Below are 15649 nucleotides of genomic sequence, written 5' to 3'. Positions count from 1 at the left end.
ATCATTACCAGAGTTGGACGAGGAGCACTCACAACAGCTAGGATTTCACATAATGTATCCTCATAATGTATATTCACAAAATCTATCCAAACCAGGATAATTTGAGCCTGAGCATTAATGCCTTGAAAGAGAACTCTGAATTAATTTGTTCCATTTGTTTGCTTTCTTGGCTTCTTAATTTTCTTAATTTTCTTACATTCCAGGAATTTTTCAGACAAAAAAAGCATGAGCAAGATGGCAGAATCCCTTTATGGCAAAGCCCCTTGCAGACAGAGAGATGGGAGCTGACTTGTGAGTAACAGCAAACAAACACAGAACTCCAAAAATAAAGAAAATCTGCTGCAGTTTATTCTTCCCAGATGCTTAAGCATTCAGGGTCTGGGGCAGAAAACAAACAGTCTGTTTGGCATGTCAGCAGCACTCAAAATTAAATTCTCAAAATAAAATATCAAACTAAGGGAGAAAAATGGGACAGGCGGCAGCAGTTGAGGCTCATTATCCTGCTTTCCACCAGCAGACTCAATGTTTTATAATATCATTGTGTTAATATTGTTCCCAAACCCACGTAGTCTTGATAATGTTGACGCAGGCATCCACTTATAGCCAAAGAGTTTCGAATGGTCTTCCGTCTTCCTAGCACTTTCCTGCAACTACAGGGTCCTCTTTTTTTTTCCAGATCAACCAGATGTTGATCCATTGGCTGTGACAGGAATTCACTGACCAATTTGTCACCAGATTCTGACATTGTGGACTAGGAGAGAGTGACTGGCCCAATGTCACACGGCAGGCTTTCATGCCTAGGGCCGGACTACAACTCACAATCTCCTGATTTTTAGCCTTGTGTTTTAACCACTAAAGTAAACCAAACTAAATCAAAGCAGAATTGGAACTGCCAGTAGAGCAGTAATCAGAAATCATGTGCAGGCTACTATTTGTCTCTTTAAAATACAAACACAAATTACAAGTCATCACATTATATAGCTGATAACTAGAATTACTTGATTGTACAAGTACCAAAAATAAATAAAAAGCTGAAATTCAGGTGGAACTAGAAAACTAATATACACTGCGCTGGAATATCAGTGGTTTCATAAGTAGTGCAGCTATAATGTAATAATTTGGATTTTTTTAAAGGTGTCGGATTTAGCAAAGGAATCTCAGCAGTTAGCAGTGTTCATCTAAAAAAGAAATACTATAGTTCTTTGTTACCTGTGGTTCCATTCTCTGTAGTTAGACCTATTCACAGTTGGTTTCTCTAGTAAAGGGTTTTTAGATACTAATAGTTGTTTTTCAGTACTTTGTGGAGATGCAAAAATGGCAATGGATTTCTACTAATACATAAAATATGAGTTTCCAGGATTTTAGGATTGGAATTGAGAATGCTAGGCTGGAATGAATAAGACTATTTGCATGTTTTATTGGATCTGCACAGTTATTACTGTTTTAAATATGCATCCGGCCAAGCAGGATAGTCTTATTACAGAAGAAGAGAACTTCCTATCACCTAAACCAGTGATGGGGAACCTTTTCCCCCCGGGTGCCAAAAGTCGCACATCCACAAGTGCCCACACACATAGTGAAATGCCCCTCCTGCATGTCCTGCCTCATGCATATGTGTGCATGACCCACCGCGCATATACGCACAACACCCCCTCCCGTTTGGGCTTCAGTGGGAGAGGGGAAAAGCCTCCCATCCCCAAACAGACCTGGGAGGGGGGAAAAGGCTTTTTCCCCAAATGGAGGAGGGGAGGGCTTCTTTCCCCAAATGGAACTGGGGGGGAAGCCCCTTTCCGCAAATGGAAGGAGAAAAAGGCCCTTTCCCCAAACAGAGGGGGCAAGCCTCTTTACCCAAATGCTGCTGGGAGGGGGGGCTCTTTCTCCAAAGCAAGGGGAGAGAGGGAAAAGCCTCTTTCCCCAAACAGAGCTGGCAGGGGGGAGGAGCCTCCCATCCCCAAATGGAGCTGGGAGGGGCAGAAAGTGTCTTTCCCCAATTGGAGTTGGGAAGGGGAAAAAACCTCTTTCCCCAAACGGAACTGTAACGGAACTGTTCCTTGTGTGCCCAAACAGTGCTGGCATGGAATCTCCAGACATCTGGGAAGGCACAGCCCATAGAAAGTGAGGAGAAAGCATGAGCATGTTTGACCCAAAAATCAGTTGGCCAGCAGGAGGCACACACATATACTCAGTGGAGCTGAGCTGGTCAATGACTCATATGCCTGCAGAGAGGGCTCCGTGACGTAAGTTCACCATCACAGACCTAAACAATTACTATACAGCTAGAGCACAACCTGTGCACTCAATCCCCAGAATTCCTCAGCTATTAATGAGAATTATGGGACTTAAACCATGCATCTGGAAGTGGCTGGGATTAGCGAATTCTCACTAAGAAAATTCCTTCCCCTAAGCAGTATAGCTGAACTCACTTAGTGCAATGTCCAGCGGTTTTATCTGGCTTTTCTAATAAAAAAACCTTATACTTCTTTTTTGTTTTTCTGTTTTCTTTTACACTAGGATCCTACGTGCTATTAAATCAAGAGCAATGCATTTGATTGTTCAAAGCTGGTACAGTCCAGCATTTCCTTCATGCCTTCAGTCTACAAATGCCATCTTAATACTAAGTCTGAGTAGCAGAACTCATGGCTGCAAAATGGGGAATGTAACTATGCCGGCAGGCCTGGGGGCCCTAGATCAACCACTAGCTTGTCCATTTATTTTATTATTTATTTATTACTTAGATTTGTATGCCGCCCCTCTCCGAAGACTCGGGGCGGCTCACAACACGTGGAACAAATCATAAATAATCTGACAAATTTAAAATATTTAAAGATTTAAAAAAGACCCCATATACTAACAGACATACACACAAGCATACCATATATAAATTAAACATGCCCAGGGGGAGATGTTTCAGTTCCCCCATGCCTGACGGCAAAGGTGGGTTTTAAGGAGTTTACGGAAGGCAGGAAGAGTAGGGGCAGTTCTAATCTCCGGGGGGAGTTGGTTCCAGAGGGCCGGTGCCGCCACAGAGAAGGCTCTTCCCCTGGGGCCCGCCAACCGACATTGTTTAGTTGACGGGACCCGGAGAAGGCCCACTCTGTGGGACCTAATCGGTCGCTGGGATTCGTGCGGCAGGAGGCGGTCTCGGAGATATTCTGGTCCAATGCCATGAAGGGCTTTAAAGGTCATAACCAACACTTTGAATTGTGACCGGAAACTGATCGGCAGCCAATGCAGACTGCGGAGTGATGGTGAAACATGGGCATATCTAGGTAAGCCCATCACTGCTCTCGCAGCTGCATTCTGCACGATCTGAAGTTTCTGAACACTTTTCAAAGGTAGCCCCATGTAGAGAGCATTACAGTAGTCGAACCTCAAGGTGATGAGGGCATGAGTGACTGTGAGCAATGAGTCCCGGTCCAGATAGGGCCGCAACTGGTGCACCAGGCGAACCTGGGCAAATGCCCCCCTCGCCACAGCTGAGAGATGTTTTTCTAATGTGAGATGTAGATCGAGGAGGACGCCCAAGTTGCGGACCCTCTCTGAGGGGGTCAATAATTCTCCCCCCAGGGTGATGGACGGACAGATGGGATTGTCCTTGGGAGGCAAAACCCACAGCCACTCTGTCTTATCCGGGTTGAGCTTGAGTCTGTTGACACCCATCCAGGCCCCAACAGCCTCCAGGCACCGGCACATCACTTCCACCGCTTCATTGACTGGGCATGGGGTGGAGATGTAAAGCTGGGTATCATCCGCATATTGATGATACCTCACCCCATGTCCTTGGATGATCTCGCCCAGCGGTTTCATGTAGATGTTGAATAGCAGGGGGGAGAGGACCGACCCCTGAGGCACCCCACAAGGGAGAAACCTAGGAGTCGACCTCTGACCCCCCCACTAACACCGACTGCGACCGGCCAGAGAGGTAGGAGGAGAACCACTGAAGAACAGTGCCTCCCACCCCCAACCCCTCCAGCCGGTGCAGAAGGATACCATGGTCGATGGTATCGAAAGCCGCTGAGAGGTCAAGGAGCACCAGGACAGAGGATAAACCCCTGTCCCGGGCCCGCCAGAGATCATCCATCAACGCGACCAAAGCGGTTTCCGTGCTGTAACCGGGCCTGAAACCCGACTGCTGGGGACCTAGATAATCGGCTTCTTCCAAGGACCGCTGGAGTGCCACCACCTTCTCAACAACCTTCCCCATAAAGGGAAGGTTGGAGACTCGACGATAGTTATTAAGCACGGCTGGGTCCAGGGAGGCCTTCTTGAGGAGGGGGCGCACGAGCGCTTCTTTATAGAGTGATGGAAAAACTCCCCTCCCCAAGGAAGCGTTGGTAATCTCCTGGGCCCAGCTCTGTGTCACCTCCCTGCTGGCCGAAACCAACCAGGAGGGACACGGATCCAGTAAACAGGTGGCGGAACTCACAGCTCCAATGGCCTTGTCCACTTCATCAGGCGTCACCAGATCAAACTCTTCCCAGACAGGTGGACAAGTACGTGCCCCAGTCACCTCGACTGACTCGTTGTCAGTCGACTCTGTTTTACAATTGGAGTCGAGGTCGGCCCGGATCTGAGCGACTTTATCAGCGAAAAACATGTTAAAATCCTCGGCACTACTCTGCAAGGGCTCCCCAACTCCCCTCTGGTTAAGAAGGGAGCGGGTCACCCTAAACAGAGTGGCCGGGCGGGATTCCGCTGATGCAATCAAGGCGGCATGGTACGCGCATCTTGCCGCCTTGAGCGCCACTTTGTAAGTCTTAATAAAAGCTCTTACAAGTGTTCGATCGGATTCAGACCTACTCTTCCTCCATCGCTTCTCTAGACGTCTCTTTTGGCGTTTCAACTCCCGGAGCTCCTCGTTGAACCATGGGGCTCTACGGGGTCTAACGCCATGGAGAGGTCGCAAAGGCGCAATCCGGTCAAGAGCCTCCGCTGCAGCCCTGTTCCAGGCCTCTGCGAGAGACTCCGCCGAACTGTGGACGAGTGCCTCTGGAATAACCCCAAGCGCCGTCTGAAAGCCCTCTGGGTCCATCAGGCGTCTGGGGCGGAACATCTTCATTGGTTCCGCCTCCCTGCGGGGGAGGATTGGAGCCAGGAAGTCAAGCCGTAGTAGAAAAGGGTCTGACCATGACAAAGGCAATACTTCTAAGCCCCTTAGTCTCAGACCATTACTCAATTGCTCGGAAAGGAATACCATGTCAGGTGCATGCTCTCCCTCGTGAGTCGGACCCTGTACTACTTGAGTCAGGTCCACGGCTGTCATGGTGGCCATGAACTCCTGTGCCAACCAAGAGGTTTCGCCGAGTGACGGCAGGTTGAAGTCCCCCAGGACAATGAGTCCGGGGAACTCCACCGCCAACCCGGCTACCTCCTCGAGTAGCACAGGCAGGGCTTTTGACACGCAGCTGGGAGGCAGGTACGTGAGAAATAAGCCCACCTGAACCCCTAAGTCCAACTTCATCAAGAGAGACTCGCAACCCGCAATTTCCGGAGCAATGAGTCTACGCAGGCAAAGGCTCTCCCTGGCTACAATAGCCACTCCTCCCCCCCTTCCCTGGGGTCGAGGTTGATGCCATATCTGAAACCCGGCTGGGCAAATTTCAGAGAGAGGAACACCTCCCTCTGGGCCTAGCCAGGTTTCAGTAATACATGCCAGGTCGGCCTCCTCATCCAGGATCAAATCCCGGATGAGGAGAGCTTTATTTACTACCGACCTGGCATTCAGCAGCAGCAACCTGAGCCCAGGGCCAGAGTTACACTCACCACCAGTACCCAAGATTGGGCTCACAGAGCCAGAACAAGGGACCGTTATTAAGCAACGATCCCTCGTTCCCCTGGAACGGCTAACTCTGTGGCCCCCGCCATATCTGCCTCTCCCCAGCAACACAGGGATATGAATTGGTATGAATGACTAGTACATGTGTTGTTGAACTGTTTTTTAAAGTTTTAATTAGGATTTTAGAAATTGCTCATTTTTTTCCTTGATTTCTTTTTAGTGTTATTGTTATTGTAATTTTATACTATTGTGAGCCGCCCTGAGTCCTTCGGGATTGGGTAGCATAGAAGGCAAATAAAATAAAATAAAATAAATAAATAAATAAATTTCCCCATTCTCTCTATTTTGCAATACACTACCTAAATTTAACTAAACATTTGTACATTATTTTGCATTATTTTAATTGTTGTTGATACAGTATAGTAAAAATATTTTACTATATTTACATAATACATAATATGTCAGGTATCTGGGCAACTACATCAACCCCAAATCTTTCTCTACTTTCCTGGCTTATAAAAACAGCAATATAGAGCAGCAACTTGATTAAAGTGCCTATTCAAGTATTTTTAAAGTGCACTTTTTTCCACTACTGACTCTATAAACATTCTTAGTGGAGTTTAACCATGACTACGTTCTTATATGTTTACTGGCAATGCAGATGCAAATCTTGTGAAATAGACAAAGACAGGAACAATTGCCAAATGAGCTAATTCCACTTAATCGTATAGTTGCATCAAGAAGATAGAGTGCTGTACTGCAGGTCACTGAAGCTGACTGTAGATCTGAAGGTCAGCGGTTCAAATCTCAGCCTTCCATCCTTCCGAGGTGAGTAAAATGAGGACCCGGATTATGGTGGCAATATGTTGGCTCTGTTAAAAAGTGCTATTGCTAACCTGTTGTAAGCTGCCCTGGGTCTAAGGAGAAGGGTGGCATAAAAATTGAATAAATAAATAAATAAAATAAAATAAAGAAAATCCTGCCTTTTACTTACTTACTTACTTATTTATTTACTTTCCTACTTATTTCATTGATTGATTGATTGATTGATTGATTGGATTTATATGCTACCCCTCTCTCAGGACTCGTTGAAAGTTAATTTCTCCCATGTCCCCTTTATGTCCTAGGACACCTTTTAAGACTGATTCCATGGAAAGGTTTTTCCTCTCTTGATGGAGACGTTTTTCCATGGACCAGAGGGGGCATGGTTTCACATGCTGCCTGTATTCCGCGGATGAGGCTTTGTTTGTTTGTGCGCCTGGTTTCTGGCTTGCCGAGGGCCCATTACCGGTGTACAGACTGGGGTTTGGGGACCCAGGGCTTAAGAAACTATGGAGAGTTCCTTCCGAGCTGCTTGGCCCACCTCCATTCCTGCTGTGGGCTAAGATGACTTTTATCTGACTGTTACCTTGGCTGATTCTCTTCTTCCTGTTTACCATAATGATTTCCATATACCATTACAGTAAGGTTTTTTTGGCTAATGGTAAAGTTTACATTGTTATTTGTATAATCTAGCATATCAATTAAGTAAACGTATAGTTAGTTACTTCTTCTCTCAGTTCCCTTTATCTTCCTCTATGAAGTTATGAGAAAATACTATATCTCCTGTACTGAAATTCTATTTACTAGTCAACAAGGAAAAGGTATGTCCTCGGAGAGGGGCAGCTTATACAGTGTTCCCTCGATTTTCGCAGGGGATGCGTTCCGAAACCGCCCATGAAAGTCGAATTTCCGCGAAGTAGAGATGCGGAAGTAAATACACTATTTTTGGCTATGAACAATATCACAAACCTTCCCTTAGCATTTTAAACCCCTAAATTGCAATTTCCCATTCCCTTAGCAACCATTTAGATTATTATTCACTGTGTTTATTTATTAAAGTTTATTTAAAAAATATTTATTAAAGGCAGAGGAAAGTTTGACATATGACGTCATCAGGCGGGAAAAACCATGGTATAGGGAAAAAACCCGCAGAGTATTTTTTATTTAATATTTTTGAAAAAAACGTGGTATAGACTTTTTGCGAAGTTCGAACCCGCGAAAATTGAGGGAACACTGTAAATCCAATTAATAATTAATAAATAAATAAAAGATTTGGATGTTTTGGGGACAGACCTGTGGAGGGGCACTAACATCTGCAAGCTATTGCAATTATTCAGTGGTTATCACAGTTCAGTGGTAGTATGAATTTATTTATTAGATTTTTATCCCACCTTTATTACTTCAGAAGTAAATAAAGATGGCAAACGTATATAATATTCCTTCCCCCTCCTATTTCCCCCACAACAATCCTATAAGGTCTGTTGAGCTGAGAGAGAGTGTCTGACCCAGAGTCAGCCAGCTAGCTTTCATTGAATGTTCTGGGCCAATGATCCTAAACCTGTTGTATCCCTGATATACACTTGTTGGGAATAAAGTTGGCAAAATCAAAATGGCTGTGCCAGAGAGTTCACCTGGGTTACACATCCAGAATTTTATTCAAAGTCCAGCTGTCCCTATTGCCACTACTATCTAACTGAGCCACAACAGTTGTGATAGACCTTTTTATATGCTTGAATTTCTTGTCCAAAATCAGAGGTCACATAACTTTACATCCTCTTTTTCAATAACAATATTTTTTTTTCTAAACAGAGAACATTTTTCCCTCAGTGGTGTAGGGAAAAATATTAAACCACGAATATTAAATCACTTCCTAATCAAAAATGTTGGAAAAGAAAACTGAAAGTGAACATTAAAATTAGTTTTTCTCTCTACAATAGCAGGATGAAAAAGAGGTTCTGTTGCTTTAAGGGTTTAAAGAAAACAGTATTTCAAACTGGGGATAAATAACTACAGTGGGAACACAGTAAGAAAACATGCATATACACATGTATATAAATCCTAAGATAAACTGCAGCCATTGTTTACTTAATGTGTAATGGTCATGCTAATTCTAGAGTTCAAAATCTGTTTTGATTAGAGGCATTCATTTAGAAAAAGCACATGGCTCGGTTTCAGCTCAGTTCTCTTTTCTATTATTATCTTATTATTTCTGCAGCAAATCCTGAGAGAATATCACCAAGGTTCTTTTGGAGATAGCATTTCAGTAAACAATTCCCTCTAACTCTGTAAGAGCAAACATCAACCAACTCAGTACAACTGAAATTAAAAGGACATATACAAATGTTGGTAAGGCAGTAAACAGCCTTCTGTTAACATATTGACCCTACACAGCTGAATACGCCCAAGCATTGTTTCACATTTGAAATAGTCTACTGGGGCCCATTGACAGGATATGGCTGATGATCCTTGTCGGACAGCAGCCTGAAGTAAGATTTCTCTTTCTGTGCCAAAGGAAACGTTGGCTCCAAACCATGTGAGAATCATCCTGCTATCTTATGACTTGTGGCTTCCCAGTTCAGTACCAGCTTTCTGCCAAGCACATAAAATGAGGATATAGAGCTATGAAAGTCAGATTCAAAAGCAAAAGCATCACTCACGTTACCTCAGCAATCATGACGACAATGACAGAGTCTTCTTTCTCCTGTGGGTTGAGCTCGGAGATCAAGGAGTTCAGGGTATCTGTCAAATAGGAGTGGACCTCCCTTTTGACACTGGGGATCCCCATGACTATTGATACTGTGAAGCAGCAAAACAAAGCAGATGTGAAATTATCCTGCTAGCAGCCAAACACTTTCTCACTATCTCACACCACTTTCAAAATTAGTTCAATTCTCAATTCTGTCAGTTGACCTATATTCTCGGGTATGAACAAATAAATAAGGACATTCTATGTTTTTCCTTGCAGTTGCAAGGAAAAATTATTTTAAAAAACTGTGTTTTTTTTAAAAAAAAACCAAAGAGATACTCAAGAAGAAAATCTTATATTTTATACTGGTACAGTGGAACCCCGACATAAGAGCTGCTCTACTTAAGAGCAACTCGAGATAAGAGCTGGGAGGGGAGAGATATTTTTGTTCTACTTACAAGCCCAAATTCGAGATACAAGCGCCAAGGAGCTGTCTCCTGAAGCCAAACGCTAACTTCCGCGTTCGGCTTCAGGAGACAGCTGCGAAGCGGCGCGCTTGTTTTAAAAGGTTGCAGCCGGCCTGGGGGGCTCGGGGGGGTGCTTGCAGCTTTCTTTCTTGCTCTTTTTCTTTCTCTCTTTTACCTTCCCTTCCTCTATTTCTTCTTTTCTTTCTCCTTCCCACCTTCTTCCCTCCCTCCCTTCACTCATTCCTCTCTTACTCTCCCCTTTCATAAGTTTCCTTGCTTCCTTCCTCTGTTCCTGTCCCTTCCCTCTTTCCATCCTTCCTTCCCACCCTCCGTCCATTCATTCACCCATTCCTCTCTTGATCGCTTAAAGCCGGTCCCTGGTGCAAAAAGGGTTGGGGACCTCTGTCCTACAGGATTGGGTGGCAGAGAAGTTGAACATATGTAAATTTAAAAGTTTAAGAAAGTTTACAAGTTAAGTGAAAGAAACTTCATTATTCATTTATATGTACATGTACATTTCTTCATTAAAAACATGTCTTTCTGCATAATTTAGACTAACTTTGTGAGTTTTTTGAGGGCTGGAACCAATTAAAATTATTTACATTAATTCCTATGGGGAAAAGTCGTTCGAGATAAGAGCTGCTCGACTTAAGAGCCCAGGTCCGGAACGAATTAAACTCATATCTCGAGGTACCACTGTATTTCAAAGTGTTACGTTCTGCAGTATCACTCTGTTGTGGTAAACTTTTCATTTATGCTCTGTCAGGCTGGTTGATAATGCAATAACCAAGCAATTATGAGTCACTTAACAAAGCACTGTCCTGACTTAAAAATCCTGACTTAGCATTGGGTATGAATTCAGCAGCTCACTGGGGAGGGACGAGAAGGATGAGAACAAGATTGGTTGGGGATAAAAGCAGGGTGCAGAGATAACTAGATGAAAGGGAAGGAAAAAAAGGAAGGGGAAGGAAAAGGAAACCACCATTATGAAAAGGGTTAAATTCAACAGTCCTCAGGCAAAAGAATAATCTTCATCTTGTTTGAACTCTGCATCTATCTACACTTCCATTTCACAACTATCAATCTATAAATCCTCCAATTAATAGGTAATTAAGGACCATTTTATTTTCCTGTGATGTAAATATGGTACATATAGGAGATTTGAGGAGACTAAGCCAGTGGTGGGTTGCTTCCTGTTTGGATCGGTTCTTAGAACTGGTAGTGCTGGAGGCGGGATGCTCCACCCACCCACCTGGGATGCTTCTGCACATGTGCAGAAGTGTTGTGCGTGCATGCGAGCCCGCACACAAAACGGTGGCAAAATATTTTACAACCCACCACTGGACTAAGCCTTTACATTGTCCCAGGGAAAACAAAGCACTGGCTCAGTAGATGGTGTTAAATTGAGGAAACTAAAATTGTCTGCTTGGCCTTAAAACATTTAGAAGGCCAAGGAATGTTGATAAATTGAACAAAGAACTGGGAGATGAACAGAAGAAAATAACTTTCCCGAAAGAACCTATGTTCAGAAATGCTGCTTCCTCTTTCACAACCTCATCGTCTTTGCAATTCTGACCCACAGTGATACTCTAAATGCTTCATGACCTCACTCACTAAGCAATAATATGATTTATTTAATGAAATGCCCTGCTGTTATAGCGAATCATAGGTATAAAGAGGGGTGGTAATGTAATCCCTATATACTCTGTCTTTGCATCACCAATAAACTAATCTATGCTTCAGTGTAATGTATCCTGATCTCCAATTCAAGCATAGCTATAAGAAAATCTACATATATATGTATCATATCATATCATATCAAATATGTATATTTGATTCTACAATACTAAAACAATTCACAATCTGAATGATATTGTTTCTATTCACACATAATGTAAACCAGTTTTTTTTTAAAAAAACCATCTCTGCACAATAAAACATAATTGCATGAGAATATAACACACACACACACAATGCCTCAAACTACAAGTTACATATCATAATATTTATTTGAACTGATTCATTGCCTTATTCCAAGGATTCTAAGTTCATACAGAAACTTAAATCAAGGATTTTAAAACTTTATGATACCCAATCCTCAGAATGATAAAGGGATTTGCGTAATTCTCTTGCTAAGAATAGTATTAATAATTTTATTGAGGTTGGTAAAGTATTAATATACAACCTGTTTAATTAAAATGTATTCTCTATATCAAATACAACAGTGATAAACCTTTTAAAAATTAAAGTTTCCTTTGATTTTTAAATCAAAATTTATAACTATATATTTTTATATTTTATAATTATATTGTTCAGTGGTGGTCCAAGCACTCTGCCAGTGAAAATGGGCTCCCGAGATGGCCTTCTGCAGCAAAAACGGGCCAGTCCTTGCTGTTTCTAGGGAGGCACCAAGGGCCAGATCCAAGCACCCCAGAGGCTGGATTTGGCCCACGGGTATTGAGTTTGACATCCTGATTTACAGAGTATAATATTACAGGTAGTCATCGACTTACAACAGTTCATTTAGTGACTGTGCAAAGTTATAATGGCACTAAAAAATGTGACCCATAACCATTTTTCACAATCACGTTGCAGCATCCCGTGGTCACAGGATCAAAATTCAGACGCTTGACAAAAGGTCCATATTTATGACGGTTGTAGTGTCCTGGGGTTATGTGATCACCTTTTGCAACATTCTGACAAGCAAAGCCAATGGAGAAGCCGGATTTACTTAACAAATGTGTTACTACCCGTGTTTCACCAAAAATAAGAATATGTCTTATTTTATTTTCGGCCCTAAAATAAGCACTAGGGTTGTTGTTTTTTTGAGGGGGGGAATATTTTATTTTTTCCCAAGTACGAGAGGTCCACTTCTTTCTCCTTGCTCATGGCCACAACAGAGCAGGAGGGTGAGCAAAGTGACAATGTCACAGCCATGAGGCAAGTTGGGGGGAACTGCCCCATGTGCCCCACACAGGGTTACCTCAGGGCCCTTGCAGCCAGGCCATTCATGCCCTGACACCTGCTTTGCCTCATGGTCATTATACCAGCTCAGCCTCCTGCTCCACTGCAGCCTCAAGCAAGCACAAGAAGTGGGCCAACAGCCACGTGGGCTCCTGCTGCACATGGCTACGGATGCTGCCATGAGGCAAGTATTGGGGCCTAGATGGCCTGGCTGCGGGAGCCCTGAGGTAACTGGGATAGAGCATATGGGGCAATTCCAACACTACCTTGAGAACGTATTTTGGGGACAGGGCATATATTAGGTGCACATGTAAAACATGCTAGGCCTTATTTTCTGGATAGGTCTTATTTTCTGGGAAACAAAGGTAATTTAACAACTGTAGTGATTCACTAACAACTGTAGCAAGAAAGGGCCTAAGGTGGGACAAAGAGCAATTAGCAAATTCTCACTTAGCAACAGAAATTTTGGGCTCAATTGTGGTTAGTAAGTCGAGGAGTACCTGCATTGTAAGTTTAAGGAGCATTTTGCCTCTGCTAAGGAGGTAGATAGACAAATGTAGCATTACAGAACAGTGCGCACTCAACTACTGGAACCAGCTCCCCCCTGAGGTTAGGATTGCCCCCACCCTCCCTGCCTTTCGTAAACTCCTTAAGACCCACCTTTGCCGTCAGGCATGGGGGAACTAAAACACCTCCCCCTTGCCCATGTTGTTTTGTTGATTGATTGACTGTGTGCCTGTTTTTTATATATACTGTTTTTATGAGATTATTAATTTTAAATTGTAACTAGATGGGTGGGCATTGGATTTGGTATTATGTACTGTACTGTTTTTTATTATTGTTGTGAGCCGCCCCGAGTTTGCGGAGAGGGGCGGTATATAAATCCAATAAACCTAAACCTAAACCTACTATCTTTCAGGTAAAACTCTTTAAGTATTGGGACAAACACTGCTCTTGATCCCTGTGAGGGCATGACCGAATTTGAGAGCTGCCACCTTAAACCATAAAGAATCAAGTCATACTTCGGCAGAGCTTCGTTGTGGGACTCCAGCTAGGATTAGGAATGAATAACCACTGACTGAACTGTTGGCACCCACTTACCTCCAGTGCGGCCTTGACCCAGGTGAATAGCTGGCTGCAGGCTGTTCTCCTTTGACAACAAATGCGGCAAATGATGGAAGATGGTTGGAAGATGCAGTACATTCTTGTTAGTGATATTCCACAGTTTTAGTTTTGTTTCATCTGGGGGGAAACAGGGGAACCCCATGGATGATATATTCAACCCATTTTGCTGGTCAGAACCATTTCATACACTGTTTGTAATAAGCATTTTGTGAAATAGTACAATATTTTTCTTTTGTATCCTCTAATTTCATTTACGTTTAGCGCCAAGTACCTAAAGCCCTAAACAGCCATGCTTCACTCTTCCTCAGGTTGTTTGAAAGAAGGGAAAACAGACATTTATCAAATCAGTAAAGGAGAATATTTGTAGCTCAGGGTTGAAATGGAGAATCCCTGGTGTTCTCTGAGCTAGGTTGTTTTCTTGCAGATGTTTCATTACCCAAACTAGGTAAGAGCATCAGTTTACAAATCCCAGAACCTAATTTTCTTTAATATTTATTAAAGCCATGCAGCTGTTCAGATTAGTTCATACACATACACACACAAAATGCTTCTGGCTCACTGATAACACATTTAGATATTGAATCTACAACACTACAAATCCCCAAACCTATGTTCTAAATTTGGCCTACCTGTATCCAAATGTACCTATGAAAATAAGTTTTTAATTGGCAGTGTATGTAAGGAACTGAAATCGAATTGTAAATGATGGCACTATTTTATGTTTTAGAAACATACGTCTTACATTTCAATTCCAATGAGAAGAATTTGCCTTTTGAGTGCAGTTATATCCTTTATACACCTTCATTTTAAACAATTTGACACAGCCTTTTCAAGTAGCAGAAGCTATACTCGCCAGAAGCTCTCTTCTTTGCCAATGTAACAGCTTTGCTTTAGGAGCTGCCCTGATTTGCAGCTTGTTTCTGGGTGCAATTCAAGAAGCTTGTTGCTTCCCCTACATGGCACACAGCCCGTTTATTTGAGGGAGTGCCCTTCTCCCACAGTATCTGCCTGGTTGGTTCACACAGTCCAGACTCCAGTGACTAAACAGTGCTGTGATCAGGACCACGGAAGTCTGTCTTCTGTGTAGCAGCACCTGTACTCTGGAATGAGATTCCCCCCAAAATCTGAATAGCATTCACCCTACTGGTTTTTCAAAGGCTAGAAGAAGTGCGTCTTTTCCCAGGCCTTTAACAAGGACGACTGGTGCCTCTTTCTTTCTTTCCTTTGTTCCATCTAGGTTTGTTTCTTCACTATCTTGTTACTTTGTTTTGCATTTTTGTGTATTATTGTTTTTTAATGTTTTTTTAAACGCTCTCTAATCCACCCAAGAGTTGCTGGGAGTCAGGAGGCATATAAAGTTAATGTTGTTATACACATAATAATGTATTATTAAAGCACATAAGGGCAAGAACAGAGACGGTATTCAGCCAGTTTTATCGGGTTCAGCTGAACTGGTAGCATTGACTGCGGGAGGTCCCGCTCACCCACGTCCCATTTTTCCATGTTCCCAATGCTCAAGGCTTTTGTGTGCTCACATTTGCAAACCAGTAGGGAAGGGTAAGTGAATACTACCCTTGGGCAAGAAGATTTTTCTGTTCCAAAGGGGGATTGTTTACAAGTTCTCTTTAGAGACCAACTGGCGAAAGCTATTGAGAAAAATGATATACAAAACCAGGAAAGCCTCAGCGGAAATAGAATTCAGGCAGCAGTGTTCATACAAAACTAACACTACAACAGCACAGGTATGAAGTTCTTTGTTGCAAAAAACTACGGACCTTGAGCTGGGATCTTAAATGAAATAGCCTCCCT

At 43.0% G+C, this 15649-nt stretch overlaps 1 protein-coding gene across 4 annotated transcripts in view; it reads right to left on the bottom strand.

The window, feature by feature from the left end:
* Positions 1-15649, bottom strand: part of MGAT4B (alpha-1,3-mannosyl-glycoprotein 4-beta-N-acetylglucosaminyltransferase B) — a 134455-nt gene that overhangs the window by 44132 nt on the left and 74674 nt on the right. For all 4 annotated transcript variants that reach the window (XR_011558010.1, XM_070739099.1, XM_070739100.1 and 1 more), the window contains 2 exons: positions 13817-13957; positions 9261-9394 (listed from right to left, as the gene is read on the bottom strand). Coding sequence is in view for 3 of the 4 variants with exons in the window: in XM_070739099.1 (XP_070595200.1) it covers positions 9261-9394; positions 13817-13957 (275 nt within the window). In the remaining variant the exon portion in view is untranslated. The remainder of the gene's footprint in view (positions 1-9260; positions 9395-13816; positions 13958-15649) is intronic.

The sequence above is a fragment of the Erythrolamprus reginae genome, chromosome 2 (genome assembly GCF_031021105.1).
Source record: "Erythrolamprus reginae isolate rEryReg1 chromosome 2, rEryReg1.hap1, whole genome shotgun sequence".
In the NCBI taxonomy this organism is placed as follows: domain Eukaryota; kingdom Metazoa; phylum Chordata; class Lepidosauria; order Squamata; family Dipsadidae; genus Erythrolamprus; species Erythrolamprus reginae.
Note: the sequence above shows the minus strand (reverse complement) of the source record. Positions and strands in the feature narration are given on the sequence as shown.